The 19,618-nt window shown below is 40.1% G+C and overlaps 1 protein-coding gene across 3 annotated transcripts in view; it reads right to left on the bottom strand.

The window, feature by feature from the left end:
* The window catches only part of dock4b (dedicator of cytokinesis 4b), a 183,004-nt gene that overhangs the window by 64,310 nt on the left and 99,076 nt on the right, over positions 1 to 19,618 (bottom strand). For all 3 annotated transcript variants that reach the window (XM_044108066.1, XM_044108068.1, XM_044108067.1), the window contains 6 exons: positions 18,208 to 18,356; positions 16,270 to 16,354; positions 7,244 to 7,395; positions 1,146 to 1,227; positions 997 to 1,057; positions 167 to 299 (listed from right to left, as the gene is read on the bottom strand). In XM_044108066.1, the coding sequence (XP_043964001.1) occupies positions 167 to 299; positions 997 to 1,057; positions 1,146 to 1,227; positions 7,244 to 7,395; positions 16,270 to 16,354; positions 18,208 to 18,356 (662 nt within the window). The remainder of the gene's footprint in view (positions 1 to 166; positions 300 to 996; positions 1,058 to 1,145; positions 1,228 to 7,243; positions 7,396 to 16,269; positions 16,355 to 18,207; positions 18,357 to 19,618) is intronic.

Raw genomic sequence — 19,618 nt, 5'->3', positions numbered from 1 at the left:
CGAATGCTTCTGCAAACAAAGCCCATCAGAAAACGAGTAGTTCTTTTGCTAAAAGTTACATTGTAATGGACAAAAAAATAAATAAAAAAATTGTTGGTTAGGAAGCGTTCAACTGATAAAAAAAAACAAACATAAAAAAACAGGAAGATTTTCTCCTCCGACTTACGCATAAACCTTCAGTAAGTGGTCATCCTTGGAGTCAGCAGTGAGGAGATCCGCAATGCTGACAACAGCGCAGCCGAACGGCCGCCTGTACTGCACACTGCACGTGTTCTTCTTCTCTCCTGCTCCCATCCTCCCTACACACACACATGCGTGCACACAATACAGAACCAAAGAGAATTATTAAAATGCACCATATCTGAGAGAACACAAATAAATCAAAGTAACACCAGAAAAGCTCATCGACTTCAGCAACTCGGATGTAAAAGTGAAATCCAAATATAAATGCATCCTAAATTCCACTTCTCAGAAAACTGAAATATACTACAAGACCAAATATTTTTTTACAAAGCATAACTTGATTGGTCTGAATAAGAAATGAACACTTCAATAAACAATGTGATAAAAATGTCACTTTTGCCTGGTCAATGATCAATTCTCCCCAAATTGTTGAATTTCTCCCCCCCCCTCCCCCCAGGGGGTCCTTTTTGTGGGCTCTAGTATCCCCTCCACCACAGTAGGCTGACAGGAAAGGGGGAAGCAGAGGGGGGAAGACATGCGGCAAATGTCGTCGGGTCCGGGAATCGAACCCGCGACGGCCGCGTCGAGGACCGACGGCCTCCAAACGTGGGGCGCGCTACCCTCTACGCCACCGGAGTACGCCCCGAATGGGCTTTTTTTTTAACAGTCATCTCATGGCTACACCTGTTGCTTGTGCACCATTTCCTACCACACTTTTTCCTTCCATTCAACTTTCTATTGATATACTTAACCAAGTAATGAGATTCACCCATCAGATGAACATAAAAAAATGAAGATTTAAGTTCCTCTTACCAATTCGTGTGATGTGTACGACAATGTAGACGTCTTTCCGTAGATCGCTGCTTCCCAAATCCTGAAAGAAGACAGGACTCACACATTCTGCTGCTTTTTACTTTACTGTATGAAACATTTGCACACAATCGCTCCCAGACGATGCTCACCACAAACAGCGTGCGTTGTCTTTCCGTCTTCTCAGGCCACTTGGGCAAGCCATTTTTATTCAGCCTGACAAAGAAGCGTTCGCTGTAGGAGAGGAGACAGACGGAGGGAGTGAACACACACACACACACACACACAGATTAAAGAGGTCAGGAGAATATGCTAACTGTCTTGCAGGAAATAAATAAATAAATAAATAAATAACCCCCCGAAAAACAACGAATGTGTCCAAGTTACTCTGCGAGCAGGAACAGAATAAAGATTAGAAACCGTGTCAGAAATGTCAAGTGCTGAGCAGCAGGCATCGGAGGAATCACTTCAAAGATCAAACTGCATGCCGTAGCGCTCTGAAATGGAATATGAGGCGGCAGAAAGACAAGCCAAGAGGAAAGATGGAGAGTGTGATCATCCAATTCCCAACACAGATTATCTGGAAAATGCCTGACGGGTGACAGAGTTTTCTTTGGGTTGGTAAAAGTCTGATTTGTAAATACTGACGCCTTTGGTAGTTTATATGCCGGCCGTTACAATAACAGAAGTAGAAAACAGGATGTAGGTGATCAGACAATCAAGATGAAAATGTTAAATTAATATTACCACAGCTGTTTTATCAATGGCACCTTTTTTTAGCCGTGTGGATTTAACCGAAAGTTAAAATGACCTGAATCTTTTGTCTACATGGACCATCGTCCAGTGTTTTAGCCAACTGCTGCAAACAGAAATATATAAGTTTAGTTAAGATTGATTAATAAAAAATAAAAAAAACATTTTCTTTTAAATCCCACATCCTAATGCTGCCATCATGGATGGGTTGGCCTTGTGCATGTTTTTCTTTTACTTACAAATGCTTGAATAAATTGCAATTCCATTCTTCCTTCTTGAAGCGTTTCATTTTTCATCTTAAAGGTTTCTGCTACAGAGACAAAACCAGCACAATTCGAAACGTCTCCAAAATTCCAGTCTGCACAACATCCCTGATGTGAACATCTGCACCGAATGGATAAAACAAGAAATATGTGAAAACGAAACAACTTTGACCTCAAATGCACCAGGCCGCCTTTGAAATTGAATGTCATGCACCCCCCAAAAAAGCATGAATCTTGGCAGTCTATTTTTTTCTCTCTGTACTTCATTCTCCCGGCTTTTATATTGTGCATTTTAAGCGAGGCAGCAGCCATGTCCTGCTGGGCGCCTCTCATCCTGGCTGACGAACTGAGGGCTAATCCAGTTAGGTGACTTTCACAGTCTACAGATAAGCAGAGAGAAAACCTTGTAATTCACCAGCGCTTTGACAATGGGTAAGGCCGCTAGCCCCGCTAGCTTCCACCAGCCACAGTAGGCGCATCTGAACAGATCCTATAGGTTTATCCAGCACAGATTAAGATGCAAAAATCAATTTTCCAAATTCTTATATTTATTTTTCCACTTTCTTTTGTTTTGGAATTAAACAAGTGCTCAGTTATTTTTAAGCTATTTTACACAATAAAGCAAAAATAAAATAATAATAAAATAAAAAATATGAAAGAAGGTAAAAGGGAAGAAAGGTAAACCTTTACACAATGGGGAAACATCTAGAAAAAAAAAAAGTTGCCGCTGATATAAATATGGGGTGAAGCTCAATGCGTTGTGTATGTAGGGCAGTGGGAGCTCATGCCTGAATTAATTATGCTCCTGATAATTAATTATACAAGCTCTTATGATTTTTCATACATGTATTCCTTCTGTAAAGTTTCCCTTTTTAAAAAATCAACAGTATTGGAGCGAGCTGGTCTGCCGGCAGTTTGATTTCGAGGCTGTTGTTCCTCATTAGCCGCTCTCTCTCTCCGCGGCTTTCCACGCCATTTCTCCCAAACATATGGAGACGGATGCCTTCACATCAGACGTGAGATTTCTGCGTGCGCTCCCTGAACCCTAATTAGCGGTCTCATTGTCAAAAAACCCCAACCACCAATTAACGACCGCTCCAGAGAACACAGAGGCACTGGCCGATCCTGCCGTGACGCGAGGCAAACCCTCCCTCGCTGGCAAATCTTCTGTCTCGCAGCTGCAGCGTGTTGATCGCTGGAACAGAGGGGAGCGACGTTCCGCCCCCGGTGGGACCTTATCTGCTGCTATCACCCCTCACATTAGCATAGCCTGAGTGGCCGTTTTCCCTCCCCTCTGGGGTTCTGAAGGCGCTTGCTGCGCCCCTCTGCTGATTGCATTAGGAGCAGGGAGCTCACCCGATAAGGGTCGGTGGTAGTGAGCAACTGACGTGAAAAAAGGGGGCTAAATTCACTCCCTCTGTGCCTTCCAATCAGAAAAGGAGATTTTAAATGCAACACTTGAGGCTAAATGGAAAACTGACAAGAGGATACCTAAAAAAGAAGAAGAAAAAGGAGAAAACACTTATAACTCAAATTTGAAGAAAAAGACAATACAAGACTAGATGGTGTAAAAAAAAAAAACTCCTCCACGTATCAATGGAGAAAGGATTTGACCTATTATGCTTCCCTGAACAGGTGAAAACATGTTTATTAGATTTTTTTTTTTTGCACAAAATCAATCTTAGATCATGAGATTTTAGTCAGATCAGTTCTGCTTATCTTTCAGAACAAGCTGTTTTAGGGCGTCTTGTCACTTTAAATCCAAATAAGCTCCTGCTGGTGGTCACGCTGCTCTGAACTCCACGTCTACACTTGCATGTGAAAATGGCTGCAAGCAGATGCGCAACTATATAACCATACATCTTTGACAAGCAGAAGTACAACTTCTGCACAACCAACAGGAATGCAGCATATGGTTGATTACTGGATAGTCAGAACACTTGTCTTTTCCAGCAGCCATTGTGCACCATAACTTGCTGGAGCTCCTTTGGGTTTGCTAGGATAATTTAGCAGGTTTTTGAGACGGCTCGTTTTTCAGACATCAAAAAACATTACCTGTTTTCCAAAAAAAAAAAAGGAAAAAGAAAAAAACAACTGGGTGCTTTTGTTTTTTTTTTTTCTTTTAAGATCCTGGGCTGTTTTTATAAGCATTTAAACCCAAACAGAAGTATATAAACATGCAGCATGGCAATTTTGAGTAATAGCTTCCCCTTAAGCTGGCTTTTGATTGTCACAAAAAACTTACACAGCAAAAATAAGAAACAGAAAACAAACAAAAAACAAGGACCGGCAGGAACGCAGCACAGCATGACAAGTGCAAGTGTGCACACACCCTGCCGAAGGGCTTGACAAGGAGTCCCTATTGGACCCAAAGAAGCTGCGATGGCTGCTTGAGTTGGCGCAGCATTGTGGCGACGGGTCAGAACCCCATCTGCTCGCACACATGATCGTCTGACAAACGCCAGTGACAACACAGTAGGAGCAGCAACAGTGTGGCGCTCTGCCAGCTGGATTACTTTAATGTGTGTGCGTGTGTGTGTGTGCATGCGTATTCACAGTCAACACTGATGAGTTACCACTGCGACTTTCTTCCAAAAAGGACAACTGTACTCAGATCTCAGGAAATGGGACTCTTAGGGGAATTTTTCTAAACTCCAAGTCTCTTTACTCCACAACTGCTGCTATTTTTAGCTTTGCTATGCAAATTAAAAGTAATAGAAAATGGTTGGAAAGAGTATTTGCCCCCTAGAGATATCTTGAACTTTTACTTTACTTATATTGCTACTTATAAATGCTTCAACCTAATTTTAATACCAGACAGAGAAACTTAAGTAAATACATTAGGCAGTTTTCTCCAATATATCCCCAATTAGGTGAAAAACCAATTCAGTAAAGCTATATATGGAAACATTAACTACTCCTTTGTTAAATCATGAATTAACTGTAATTAAACATAGTTTCTGTTACAGAGAATTACTCTGACTGGACAAAAACAAAACAAAGAATCACTGAAATAGAACCCATCTGACAACACGAAGTAGGTGAAAAGATTCAAAAAGCTTCAACCCCCCCCCACTGCGGAGAAAACATAAAACCGTCTCAAATTGACTAAAATTGACTAAATTAGGTATTGATGATCCCCAGCGCACTTGTAGGATAATCTGAAGGACACCAACAAACAACTTTTCTGGGGAGCCATAGTGAAAGTCTTTATATAAATCCAATTTAGATGCATTGCATGGCCTTACCAGGAGGATGGCACAGTGAGTTATTGGGTTTAGGCGTCATCATCTGAGCACTGCATTACATAATTACGCCAGTTATCACTGCCTAATCTTAATTACTGTTTAATCATCTGAAACAGCAAAAACAGAGGAAATCTGAAAGGAAGTGCATTCGTTTCTTTCGTCCTTTGCGCGAGTCTCGCAATAAAGTTGGACAAATGGTGTTTGTGGCGCGTCGCATAACGACACGATCAGCATGATTGCTGCGTTTGTTCTAAATCAAATGCGTCACAAAGCGGACGGCGTGCGATTACTTAAGCCTGGTTAATGTACTCAATAGCAGCTAGCAGCAGATAAAAAGAGGAAATAAAGGAGAGCTGCAGAGAGAAGGGAAATCAGAAAGAGAAGTGATCCAAGCAGTGGACAGTAATTATGCACTTGTAAAATAAGGAGCGAGGGGGGGAAAAAAAAACCCATTTTGAACGTGAGAGCTAAAATTTGATCAATGATTATGATTTAATGGTTTTTAATTGAAACTCTTTCAAATGTTCAAATCTTTCATAACCGTGGCTTTGGTTTGCACTCGCAGAGCTACACTGATCAATCTTGCTATCTCATGACCGTGTTGACAAAATCATTTCTGGTTTTAGAGAGCGTTGAAAGCCACTAAAATATTTTAGATACGCTGTTCTTGTGACTTAAACCACTGTTAATAAGACACCAGAGAGCATAGGGTTAGACTCTGCTTCTGCTCACTCTAGGTAAGATGAAAATGGAGTTGTCTGAAAACTTGAAAAGAAAAAAAAAAGGGGGGGGGGGGAGAAAAATTGTATAAAGTTGGATGAAAAGCTTGTGAAAAAAAATGGCACGGCCCACTTTCAGCTTTCTCTAAAATTTTACAAAGTTTATATTTTTAAACTGTAGCTGTTTTTCCTACAATTAAAAATTCATTTTAGAAGTCTCGAAAGCATCAGGACCTAATTAAGGTTTCAGAGTATGCACTGGTTAAAGAGCTGCAGTTCTCAAAAGCAACAATTTAAAAAAATTTAATTATAAGCCACAGACTGTAATAATTCCTCCGATACCACCAATAAGTATATGCAATGCTATTTTGGCTAAAGCAGTGATGGTACTGGCATTACCGTTTGCAATACAAGCCAAATGGTTTTTTTCTGCGTTTTTGCTCAGTTATCAAACGAGCCCATTCCTGTGAACGGTCAATTATTCACACAAGTGGTGAGAAAAAAATTCTTCTAACTTGAATTATGGTGAAAACAACTTTTTTTTTGCAGTAGAGTCCTAGATAAAGTAATAAAACATTAGGTCCCATCAGTATCACCCTCATGTTTCTGCTGTCATACTGTGAGGCAAAGCACGACTTTTCAAACGAGCTGACACCAAGCTCGTTTCTCAACCCACTCACTGTTCAGTATCCTCGTTTCTCTGCCCTTAAAAAGCCTCTTGTTTTTGGACATAAAATGGATTCTCCTCCCTTTGAACTATGAAACTAGGGAGCTTAATCGCCGTCCCCTCCCTCTCTTTTATTTGGTGGGGGGGATGAGGGGGCGACACTTCATCAGGAGGATGTGGCATGTGTGGACGTGTGCGAGTATGCATTCATGCTGCATGAACGGATTCCATGGGTGAAGAGGTTCTTTCATGTGGCAGCTAAGACGTCATCATTTAACAGTAACAGCACGGCCTTGCCCACTTTTATGTGTCCAAGTGGACTTTAATGAGAGGCTCCATGCGAAAAACCTTTGTGACTGTAATTTGACCAAACAGAAAACTTCAGTAAATTTAAAGAAATTCCGAACCAAAAACTATTTTTGATTATCTTGTTGCTTTGCTATAAGAAAATCCAAAACTATGACGGCTGGAGAGATGAATGGATGGATGGATATATATATATATATATACTCAAAATCAATTCCATAATTAATCAAAGCTGGAACAGATTAACATTTCCAAACAGAGATTTGTGTTACTCGGATCTTGCAGGGTTTTCACCTGAGCGGCCGATTCTCCCGTCCGTCATAAATGTGAAAAAAGACTTCCAGCTCCTCCCCCAGGTTGGCGCTCATCAGGCTCTTCACGTGGACAAACAGGTGGTGGGTGCTCGCGGGTGTAGCAGTCTCCTTCTTACGATGCCGATGTTCCATCTGCAGCAAACAGGAGAAAATCAACGTTAAAAAAACAAGCAGACAAACAAAAAAAAGGTTTTCCTATCTCCTTCCACAGCTGGAGAATCTCTGACAAGTTTAAAAAAAAAAAAAACAGAAAGAAAAGTTGGAAAGTTTGTGCGTTTTAAATCTTGAAGGAATGAAAACAAACAAACACGTACAACTAAAGGGGGGCGGAAAGAAAAGAAAAAAAAAACATTTGCTTCGGTTCTTTAAATATAAACCAATCGCATTTTAGCTTCTGTATTTAATATTGAATTTCCAAGTCAGAGATAAGCAACATCCCCCCCGGACATCCCACAGCGGGGGGGCCCATTTTTGTAGGCAGATTTGCATTTATATCCAAAACTCCGAAGAGGCTCAGATATAGATTAAGTGAAAACAGATCGGGGTAATTACGCATGTAATATTCCAGACTGCCTACAGTACCAGAAGGTAATATGGTGAGAGCTTCAGCTGGATTGTTTAGCGTTTGTTGTTTCAGGCTCATTACGAAGAAAACACTGAGCACACTGGTTGCGGAATGAGGCGTTTTTCAAAAGAGTGCATTTACTTTACAGCATGTCGTAAACTTCGGTGTGTTTCACTGAGATTAGTTAGATAAGTGTGAAAAGTGTGGTGGTGCATTTGTGTTCACCCAGTTTCCTCCGATGCCTAAAAGAAGAAGAACAAGATAATCCAGCCAATGCGCAAGAGACATTTATGGTGAGGAACTAACACTAAATATCACCAAAAACCATTGCAAAGTGATGGGTGTTCAGATGGCTAAATAAAATCAGGACATATCAACTGCCCCACCTGTTTTTAATTTAATTTCAGTATAAATGCAGCTCTTCTGTAAAGGTCTGAGTGGTTTGTTAGAGAACAATGCCAAACATGAAGATCAAGGAAGGCCCAAGGCAGGCCTGGATTAGGCTACAAAACATTTTTGACAGCATGCAAACCACTATTGTGTATTGTGTGGCAGAAATCTGCCGGAAAACTTACATATATCTGTTTATATGTCTTCTCTGTACAATCTGGACAAGATTAAACTATTTTGCAAAGAAGAATGGGCAACACTTTCATTTCGAGGCGCGCAAAGCTGTTGTGAAGCTGTAACTAAACCAAAATGGGATTCACAAAAGGTTTCAACTCAGGGGTTACTGAATTAAAATGTATGCCAAACTTTTTGGGTTTTCATCTGCAATAAAACATAATAATATCTGCATCATCCGTTTCACAGTTGTGCACTGCTTTTGTTGGTCTACCACACAAAATCTTAATCCAAAAGATGATAAATGTTTGAATACTGGACTACGCAAAATAAAACTAATGTTTTCAAAAAACTTGTTTACACCAAAGAATGTAAAAAAAGGGGCATTTTATGTCACCTAAACAGCTAAAAGTAATAATCTCCCTACTGATGAGGGTCCATTTATATTCTGTGCAAAAATGACCTAATGGTCTTTTAATGCAGCAAAACTAAGAGCATGATTAACAGAAAGTAAATGTCGCATCTCAGTGTGGTCTGCAGGTGGTCATTACATGCTGCATTAGGTCAGGCTATATAGAATAACAGCAGTAAGGACTTGCCCAGGATTGCATCATAGAACGGCAACTACCATCTAGATCAACATGCGCATTACTGCTCACTTAACAGCATGAGAGGTTTATCCCGGTCTGCTGTCGATGTCCAAAAATACTGCACACAAACAGCACCAGATGGTCAAAGGAGGTACTGCCAAATCATGTCTTACATTCACTGCTGCAGTAAAACACACAACAGGAGGTTTGGGGGGATGGGAGGCAGGGGGAGGTCATAAAACTAAAAATTTGAAAATGAGAAGAAAAAAAAATAAAATAAATAAATAAATATATATATATATATGAAAAGAAGAACTGCAAATACACAACGGGGGCAAGTCAAGGACAGAGAGGAACAAGCTGCTATCAAATTGACAACTTGCATCAGCAAAAAGTTGCATATTGTGTTTTCAAAAACAAACACCAACAAACAATCAACCGTAGAGTTGACGGTGCTGAAACTGTGTCCCTGAGACATAACCTTCAAACTTGTTAAATTAATATTTTTCAGCATTTTTAAAAAAATAAATTCAGCTGTTCTAATATTAATGGGAAGCTAACAGATCCGACATGAAGGGATAGTTTGGCACTTTTGAAGTGAGGAGCTGTTGAAAGGCTATATGCAGTTTGTATCTCACCTGCAACAAGTAGCACCTGGTGTTTATTTTAAATCAAGATTAGTCAGTTCTGGAGGTCAAAGTTGACAGCTAGTCCAAAACAACAACAACAACAACAACAACAACAAAAAAGAACACACAGTTTAACCTAATCCTGTTTTATGAACTTTAACCCAAGATTGTTTTATGATCATATGTAGAAAACCCAATGATTATTTAAAAGGGAAAAGAGAATCTGTGAGGCAGAAATGATCTACCCCTCTACAAAGTCGGCCTTCTATCACCTGAAGAACATTACCAGGATTAAAGGACTAATGTCTCAGCCAGATCTAGAGAAACTCATCCATGCGTTTATCTTCTGTCGTATTGATTATTGTAACAGCGTCTTCACAGGCCTGTCCAACAAATCAATCAAACAGCTGCAGTTGATCCAGAATGCTGCTGCTCGCGTTCTAACTAAAACCAGGAAGATAGATCACATAACACCAGTTTTAAAGTCCCTCCACTGGCTCCCTGTCGCTCAAAGAATAGACTTTAAAATACTGTTGTTAGTTTATAAATCACTGAATGGTTTAGCACCACAATACATTAAAGATCTGCTGCTGTTGTATCAACCTTCCAGAACTCTCAGGTCTTCTGGTTCTGGTCTGCTCTGCATCCCCAGAACCAGAACCAAACGAGGAGAAGCGGCATTTAGCATCTATGCACCAAAAATCTGGAACAAACTTCCAGAAAACTGTAAAACAGCTGAAACACTGACTTCCTTTAAATCTCAACTAAAAACCCACTTGTTTAGAGTTGTATTTGAAACGTAATCAATTGCAAATTTATTGACGGAATCTGACTATGTTGTGTTTTTATTGTTGATTCTGTGTTGCATTGTATTTTTGTGTTTGATTTGATGTAAAGCACTTTGAAATGCCTTGCTGGTGAAATGTGCTATACAAATAAAGTTTGATTTGATTTTTTTTTATTTTACCCAGCACGCATCAAAAACGTGCTGGGTTTCACTTTAGCAGCTGGCTAAAGTGAAACTGTGATACAAAAGACAAGCAAGTACAGACTTAAATGAAATAGTTTTAACACTGCAGTATTTTTATATCAGGTAGTTTCACTTAAAGTAAAGGTTTCTCACAGGAAGAGCATTAGAGGTACACTACCATGACAACAATTGAATGGAGATTGAGGGGGGAAAATAAACAGCCACTGTTAAACTAAACCTTTAGAAATGCCAGAACAATCACTGGCATTTGCTGTGTACAGTCAGTATTGCTTTGATGAAAAAATTCAGCCAGCATATCAAAACATTAAGAGGAGATTCCATACTTAGACATGATGCACACACGCAAGTCAAATGTGATAAACAGACACAACGAGAAAACAATGTCCTGTAGAAAACAGCTTTGTTATAAACACATCGTTGAATAAACCACTTATTCACATGAGACTCCGGCAAAGATGAGCTCATAAATCATTTCAAAAACAACAACGCCTCTTGAAGTGACAAATATGTTTTGTCTAGTCCCGTCTCCCCTGCATGACTGAGGCCCCAGAAATAGCCACCTGTTGGAACGATCTAAAAACAAGGCGCCCGCCGCCGCCGACTTCTTTAAGGGATCAGTGCCTCAGCGACGACACAGGCTGGGGCTGGGCTGCAGAGTTTGACGTAAAATGACTAGTTCCGGAGGAATGCCTAATTTATGCTTTGGGTTTTTATTATGAGGTTATTTTCGGCGCGTCGTTTAGAGCTGCCTGTTGGGAACAATCTATGGTTATGCGTCAGCTTCTGGATGACTTGACACAAAGGACGGGCACGGCAGACTGACATTCCAATGGCAAGGCAGGGAGAAGAAGGCAGGAGACAGCTGGACATGACAATGTTATTTTGTCTATTTATTTATTATTTAGGAATTTTTGAGAACAATACAAAGTGAACCAAACAAGAAGCTGGAAAAACTACAAGGGGGAAGACAGCCAATACAAGAGGAAAGAAAATGTCTAACTACCTATTTAAATGCATTTTTTCCCTCTTTTTGTTTCGTTTGTACCTGCTTTTTATTTTTTACAAAAATGGCTTTTTGGCCAGACAAAGCATTACTTCTAATATTTTCAGAATCATGTCTTTTAATTGTATGCATAGCTACTGCTAATTGAGATTTAGGACAAGTTGAACTCCAAGAGCGCATTTACCCATTTTCCTGAAAGTCGTAAAAATTGTCCAGAGCATTGCACTGCTTCATACACCTCAATTAAAGTCAGTGTTTGTGATTCGACAAGAATGCGAGACTGAAGGGGGAAAAGGAGAGAAACAGGGTGTGAAAAATACACATCTCTTAAAAAAATCCAGTGTTAGAAAATAATTGCTCTTAAAAAAAATCATATACATATATATATATACATACATACACACACATGTACATACACATATATACATATATAGTTACGGCCCCTGGCCTCTTGGGGCTGTGCAGGCTCCTTTTTGTTATGCAGGTTCTGCTGTAAGAGCACACCTTCCTGATTGGCTGCCTGGAGGCTGCAGGAGACCTGTTACTCCATTGGATCAGCAAAGCCAATCAGACGCTGACGAGGCCCACCTGCACCATATAAAAGGCTCCTAAAATATTCCTCCAGGGGGGGCAGCTAGCAGAAAGAGGTTTTGTTCAGCTGTTCCCCACCTCTTGTATTTTGTAACTGCTTTGGGCAGTTTTGAACTTTTGTTGTTTGGTCTGCTAGAGCAGTGTGCCTTTGTTTGCTTTTTCAAGCTAGAAGCTGGTGCTAGGGAGGTTTGGTGCTCCCTTTAGTCTTTTGTTTGGGGTTGTTTTGAGTTACTTTAGACTGACTTGTTTGGACACTCTGTAATTTCATTTACACTTAAAATTCTTTAGTTTGTTAGTTCTTGTTTTTTTTTTATTCTCTCCTATATTATTTGGGTTGATTATTACTGTGTCTTAGTTCTGTGAAACTGAACCCCTAGACCTTGGGGTCAAGGGGTGTGTGTGTGTGTGTGTGTGTGTGTATGTGTGTATGTGTGTATGTGTGTATGTGTGTATGTGTGTGTGTGTGTGTGTGTGTGTATGTGTGTATGTGTGTATGTGTGTATGTGTGTGTGTGTGTGTGTGTGTGTATGTATATGTATGTATATGTATGTATATGTATGTATATATGTATATATATATATATATATATATATATATATATATATAGGCCCCAGAGAGGGCCTGGAAGGTGAAGACCACAGTGGTGCCTGTGGTCATCGGGACCCTCGGGGCAGTCACCCCCAAACTGGAACAGTGGCTACAACAGATCCCAGGAACAACATCAGACATCTCAGTCCAGAAATGTGCAGTCCTAGGCACAGCCAAGATACTGCGCAGAACCCTCAAGCTCCCAGGCCTCTGGTAGAGGACCCGAGCTAAGAGGAAGAAGAATCACCACCCGCGGTGGGTGAGAAGGGAATTTTTTTTTTTTTTTTTTATATATATATATATATCTGTAGCAAACACTGTGGTCTACTTTTTTAACTGCAGAGTTGAACTTTTCAAGACTGTTCCCCTGACACGTAAACTTGACAAACAAAGGCCCGTTTCATGTAGAAATTCTCCAAAATGAGAACGGGTAATTTAAGAAAAGCCATTGTCCACTGGCTTTTTTGTGGAAAAAGTAAACTACTGAGAAAATATGAAGCCTATGATATAAATTTTTTTTCTTTTCTGATTTTTTTTTTTACATGTCTTTTACTAAGGGTGCCAAAAATCTTGGGAGAGCGCAGGCCTTCTCGCACAACAAGCAATGCCAAAGAGGAGGCTTTGCCAGCAGGTCCTGTGCCAGGCCTGAGTGATCCTTCACAGTTGTATGATTCACCACAATTAATGAACTAATCTCAATCTCCAAGGACTAAGTGGGAAGTATGAGGTTCGATTGCATTTGGGCAGTAGGAGACGATCCCAAGTGAGCTGACTCAGGCTCAGAATAAGGAGCCAATTAGTGTTTTTTTGCTTTTATTTCAAAAAAAGTCAGTGTCTCTTTCTACATAAGTTTTTTTTTTTAAATAAATATATGATAAAAAAAAACCCCTTATTTGTACAAGTCAAATTCAAAACAAGTTTATACATTTTCGCTTGCAACCAGGATAAAGGCAATATAATACGCAGAGCCGCAAATTAAACCGAAGCTTTTCTGATAGTAAAGTAATCCTCTTATCCTTTCCCTAAAGCCAAAATCTCAAACTGTGTTAATTTACTTTCGGAATAAGTACAGAAAAACTGAGAAACGTCTTTTTACAGACCAATCAGAAGAGCTTATGACTCAATGTTGCACGATGTTACCAACGTCTTAAGATAAATCCAACATTCAAACCTCTAGATGTCAAATATTTAGCAGCACTCAGCTGTACTGGTGCTTGCCTGCTTCACTAAAGGTTTCTTTCCTGCCTCTGCGCAAATGTAACATGATTTGTTGACCTTGAAGTTAACCTTTCCTGAAGAGAGCCACTTGTACAAATAGTATGCCATTACATGTGTATCATTTTAATATCCTCTTTTCCACAGAAAGCTCTCCTGGTCCAGTGCTTCTGTGTATGTATGTGTTTTTCCAAGATACAGGACGTCATCAAGGTAACATTTGAGTACCGCCTTTGTTTTTATTTCCTGCATAAAGTCGGCCTGCCCAAACACTTTGGTGCTCGTACGTTTATCCAAATCCATTTCCTGGATTGGGAAATTGATGGAGGTATTGCTGTTATTAACTTAGGAAGCTCTAATTTTCTTTCTTTCCTATATAAAGTTGATCCTTCCTGCTGTATCTTGGTTTAGCCGTGTCTCTTTTCTCTCACTACCTTTAAATCAGTGTAATTTTTCCATTGAATGTAGACTTGACTTTTGTTTTTCAGGAGGAAGTTATTAAAGTCACTACTTTTGCTGTTAACTTTGCTGTCATCCACTTTACATAGTCTCCTTGTTTTCGTTTCTGATACAAAAAAAATATACTCTCATGTAAGCCACAACAAAATAACAAATCATGAAATACATAAGCTGCAGGTTTTTTTTTTACAACTTAAGATCTCACTGAGAAACACTGATGTAATTACACAGCATTTACATGGTTTATTGTGCCTTTGTGTAATCTCATTTCTGGGTCTTTGTCATTTATACATGCGGCGAGTGCCTTTCTTTTTGGGTTTTTTTTTATATCGCCCTCAGTGTAGCTGGGAATTGCAGTCATTTGCTTATTTTGTAACAGAGGTGTGTTGTTTTGCTTTCATCTCTCTGTGGCTGCCTTTGTTTCGGCTAACAACCGAAATGAAACAGACGGATTAAAGGCCTCAATTACCCCTCTCTGAAGCAAAAGCCGACACAGCGCGAGAGTACGTGTGATATAATTCTCCCCCCTTGCACCGTGATGGGGCAGAAGAGTGGTTGCCACGGTAACAGTGGATGGGGTTCAAGAGAAGGCGGGTGGGAAAAATTTTGGAGGAAAAGGCAGAGGGAGGGTGGGAGGGGGGAATATGGAAGCAGACGGGAGGACGGTCAATTCTGTTCAACAGCAATGCTGCTCTTGGAGGAAAACATTGACATTGGTGCCACACGCAGTTATCAAAAACGTTCGTTTGCTTCCAAGATGCATCAAAAACATAAATCAGATTTTTTTAGGCTGAATGTAATCAGGTGAAGAATATATCGTCTATGCAAACAGGAAACTGGAATAACCGCAACAATCAGAACTCTGACATGCATAGTACAAAGATTCTCCAAACCCCAATATGGCCGCCACATAAATAAAATAACAACGGTAGCGCAGTTATTTTAGAATAACTGAACTACCATTATTATAGCGCCGTAAAACGGCTGATTTGATTTGCCATCAAATCAGCCTTAAAGATGACACTCTGCAACCAATATTAGTGTCTGAAGGCAACAAAATCGTACAATTGAAGATGTCTGGCCACAACTTAGCAAAAAAACAGAGATCAGAAATCGAAGCACAAAATTCTGATCTGTGCATCTTCAGAGAGTTATGTGAACTGTATCTTTCTTTTTAAACAATGATGTCTTTAATTATCTCGCGTTCGCTTCATACTCTTGTTTTTTTTGTACCGTTCTCTTCAAGTTCGACAGCGCCACCGATTGGCCCGGCATACCCACTACACTTTTTTCTGTGCTGCCTTCTGTCACGCGGACGTGTATTTTTTTTCTACATGGCTCACAAAAATATACACTACTCCTCTCTCTGTGTACAGGGCCCAAATTAACTGAGTTTCTTTAGATATTTACAAACTGTAACCTACTGATATTGTGTTTTAAACGTTTTTACTCTGTGATATGTTGGATTGATTTGGATAGTACATAATAGGCTCTGATGGTGACCATACAACTGGATAGCATTATGACTGAGTTGAATTGATTTTTGCTCAAACTATATAATTTAATAGGAATTGGTCCTGCTCGTCTTGTAAAGTGCATTAAGGGAAGCCCAGAAAGTCAGCCCAGACCTTCAAATTAAAAAAAAAGTAAAATAATTTTTTTTAAAAATCAACAGTGTCAGTAAAACACTGATGAAACATAAGGCGAAAGATTGCAGCCCAACACTTACATAGGTAGAAAACCATCAAAGGGAAAGTCCCTCAACTATCTGAACAACAAATTAGGTTTTGACAAACATTAGGAGTCCTCACCAGTCTGTACAGTTCTGTTACGCTGATTTCGTCTGGGTCCACCATGCTGAACTCCCGCCTGGGCACCAGGTCCAAGCAGAGTTGTCTAAAACAAACACAGATAAGACAAATCACACACAGAGAGCTTTGAACTGTGATGCACAGCTGCAAAAATCAACACGACTGCCACCTCAGCCGGAGTTTTAAATCCATCTGACAAATGATCCGACTTCTTCTTCAGCTCCTTTCCATTTGCTCTGTCCTCCTGCAACTCTCAGCAGTTGCTCATATCCACTTATGCGCCTCTCCTGCCTCGATTCTCCACTATCCACTATCCCGATGTGGGAGTTAAAACCGTTCTTTCATCATCCCTTCTCCTGCAGTTCAGACCAACACCATTCAGCTCTAGGTGTCTCCTTTGCAGCAATAAAAGAGAAGAAGGCCCAGAGAGAGGGACTCTCTAAGCATGTCACACTCTCACTAATCATGGATGTTTGAGAATGACCAATGGCAGGAGAATGAAAAAAAAAAAAAAAAAGGTAAAAAGCACACAGAATGAGGATATGACACAAGTTGAGGGTTTTTTCTTTCCCTTCTTTTAACCCATCAGCATTGAGCGGTACGAGATTGGAGAGAGGCAAACAGCAGGAGGGATGGAGAAAGTGTCGGCTGTGTGAGACCGACTTGATTGAGTGAGGAGCGTGCTTACAGGGAAGAGAGGTGACAACAAAAGACAGACGTGTGACAAGTGAGGAAAGCTGGAGAGGAAGAACAGAGCTGCAAAAATGTGTAAGACATAAGCCGAGGTAAAAAGCGAGGAGAGATTTTTTTTTTCTTCCCCCCTGAGAGGAGTTTAGTCGAGCCAAATCGGTAAGATGAACGCCACCACCCTGAAGAGACCTAGAGGTAGATTTACTCCCTTATTTTGTTGGCATGCTCCACTAATCTCCCAGAAAACTGCAAAACAGGCGAAACACTGAGTTTCTTTAACTCGAGGCATCAATATTTTTGATGATTTTGATGCTATTTGGCAAAAATGATATGCTTATTGGTGCTTCATAACACCAATAAACTAGCGCATTTTGTTTTCAAGGTATAAAGAACTTTGAAAAGTTGGAGGTCACACAAACAGACTCTTGTGCTAGATGAAACTCTTTAATACAAATTAATCATATCTTTAGGATAATATCTCCCTGGTGCATGTAGAAAACAAGTCAAGTTTTCATGTTCAACTCAAATTTAACACTTTATAGAACCTGTGGGATCATATCAGAGGAACCTTTGTAAATAATTGGATTCACAACATTTCACAATAAACAACCCCCTCTAGAGATCGTGAACAATTTCTGCCTACGAAGCAGGAGAGTCCTGCAGCTTTGACGAGATAAAGAGGGAGCCGAAAACAGAAGCGTCTGAAGGTCAAGATGAACTGGGCAAGACCAAGAAAACCTGACGAGACACCGCTCGTGGGATTTCTGGAAAAAACAAATCATAGATTTAGCTGAACTCGGCAGGAGTCTGACCTTCATGGAAAAGTCATCAGAAGAAAATCTCTTCTTTATTCTCGCAACAACAACCTCGGAAGAATGGCAGAAAAATAAGCCCTGCGGAGTCCAGAGGAGGAGGGAGCAGAACGTACTCGCTCAAGGATCTTACAGTTTTGGTTCAATTGTTTCTTTTGCTGCCTCGAACGGGAAGAGGCTGGGTGGACGACAGATTAGTCAGCTCACTGTAAAATCTACAAGAGGACAAACTTTTCAGGCAAAGCCAAAGACATTTTCTTGTGATACCTCCCAAACATCATAAGTTTATATCACCAACCACAGTTGCAACTGAAAACAGCGCTGGTTTTGCCAAAATTCAAACAAATACATGTCTTGCCTTAGACGGCATACTTGATTTCCAACCCGTATTGCTTCTATGAGAGACGTACTTAAACATTGGCGGCCTGATACTCACTCGTTGCCCCAGTCCAGTCTCGCCGTGATGTGCTGCTTGACGTCCTTCATTCGGTCGTGAGTGAGGTGGCCGACCAGCACCTGCCTCCTCAGGTCCAAGATTTCATTCATCACGTGCCAGAGCCGATGGAACAAATCGCCCTCGTTCTTCTGCGGGAGGTCCAAAGTGATGGAGAGGAAGGAGAACGAGGGGAAAGAAAGCTTTGAGAAGAGACACGGCCGAACGAGACGGAATATATAATCACACATTTAGAGAGGAGCAGGTGGAATTAGGTCCGTCTGATACCAGCCGTCAAAATCCTCCATTGGGAATGGAAAGTGAAGGAATATTTTTTAAATTTAATCGTGTAGGACAATTATTAAATCACATCTTCATGATCATGCCTTTTCCAAAATAAATATTTTACAAGGTTAGACCATAAAGTCTCTCTAAATCATGCTGAGATGAACAGAGAGCCACGACTAATTCTGGTGAATCTTCTATTTGTCGATTTGTTTGACAAATCAATAGAAAGGCCAGTGACGACCTATTTTCAGTTTATGGGAGGGTCCAACCGATGTTTATTTAAGTTTTTACACACTGGCAGTGTTCTCAGAGAAACATTTCCCCAGCGTGACAGATCTTCCATCGTACTTTCACATTTTTTACTTACAAAAAGCTGAGTCATTCTCTCCTTTTCTAATGAAGAGAACAAAAAAGTCTTTGTTTTTTGCTTCCTAACCAAGCTCTCTCTAAAAATGATCATGGAGGTTTAATGACCCAAAATTAAAATCATTTTTCTCCAGTCACTTTGGGTGGTGGGGAACTTCCAACTTCTTCTCGTACATATGCACAAGTTATGATGATAGCTAACAGACCAACAAATAATAGGCACTACATATTCTGATCAACCTCAAAAAGCCAAATATTTTTCTTTGCAAAAAGTAAAAAAAAAAAAAAAAAAAAGATTTAGAAACAATCTATTAAAAAGGAAATGTTTGAGATGCAACAGATTGTCCATCAATAGAAGATTTGTGTTTTTAAAGCTTTTTTAAAGAGTCTCTAGGGTGCCTATGAAGGGAAGGACACTTCCTGAGTAGAAATATACAACTATGCAAGAATTGCCACCTTGAAAATTTACCAAGTGACAAGCCTCTCTTTAAAGTGTCACAATAATGAGGGGGAAAAGAGGCTAAAAATGGATTTTAGCTAATAAGCTTCAGTGCCCTGCTGCGTTTTGTAGCTTTTTTTGCTCTTCGATCTCAAAGTATTCATCAGTTCAGTTCAATCAGCCCCCGAGATGGCTTAATGGGCCACAAACACAATCAATCCAGCAAATGAAAGGGCATGGAAACGGCTTTAACTGTTTTCAAATCACCAACTCTCGTATAAACTCACACTGAGATTGAGTCTAAATGCATGGAATGATCCC

The sequence above is a fragment of the Gambusia affinis genome, linkage group LG23 (genome assembly GCF_019740435.1).
Source record: "Gambusia affinis linkage group LG23, SWU_Gaff_1.0, whole genome shotgun sequence".
In the NCBI taxonomy this organism is placed as follows: Eukaryota; Metazoa; Chordata; class Actinopteri; order Cyprinodontiformes; family Poeciliidae; genus Gambusia; species Gambusia affinis.
This window is presented reverse-complemented; position numbering and strand designations above follow the sequence as displayed.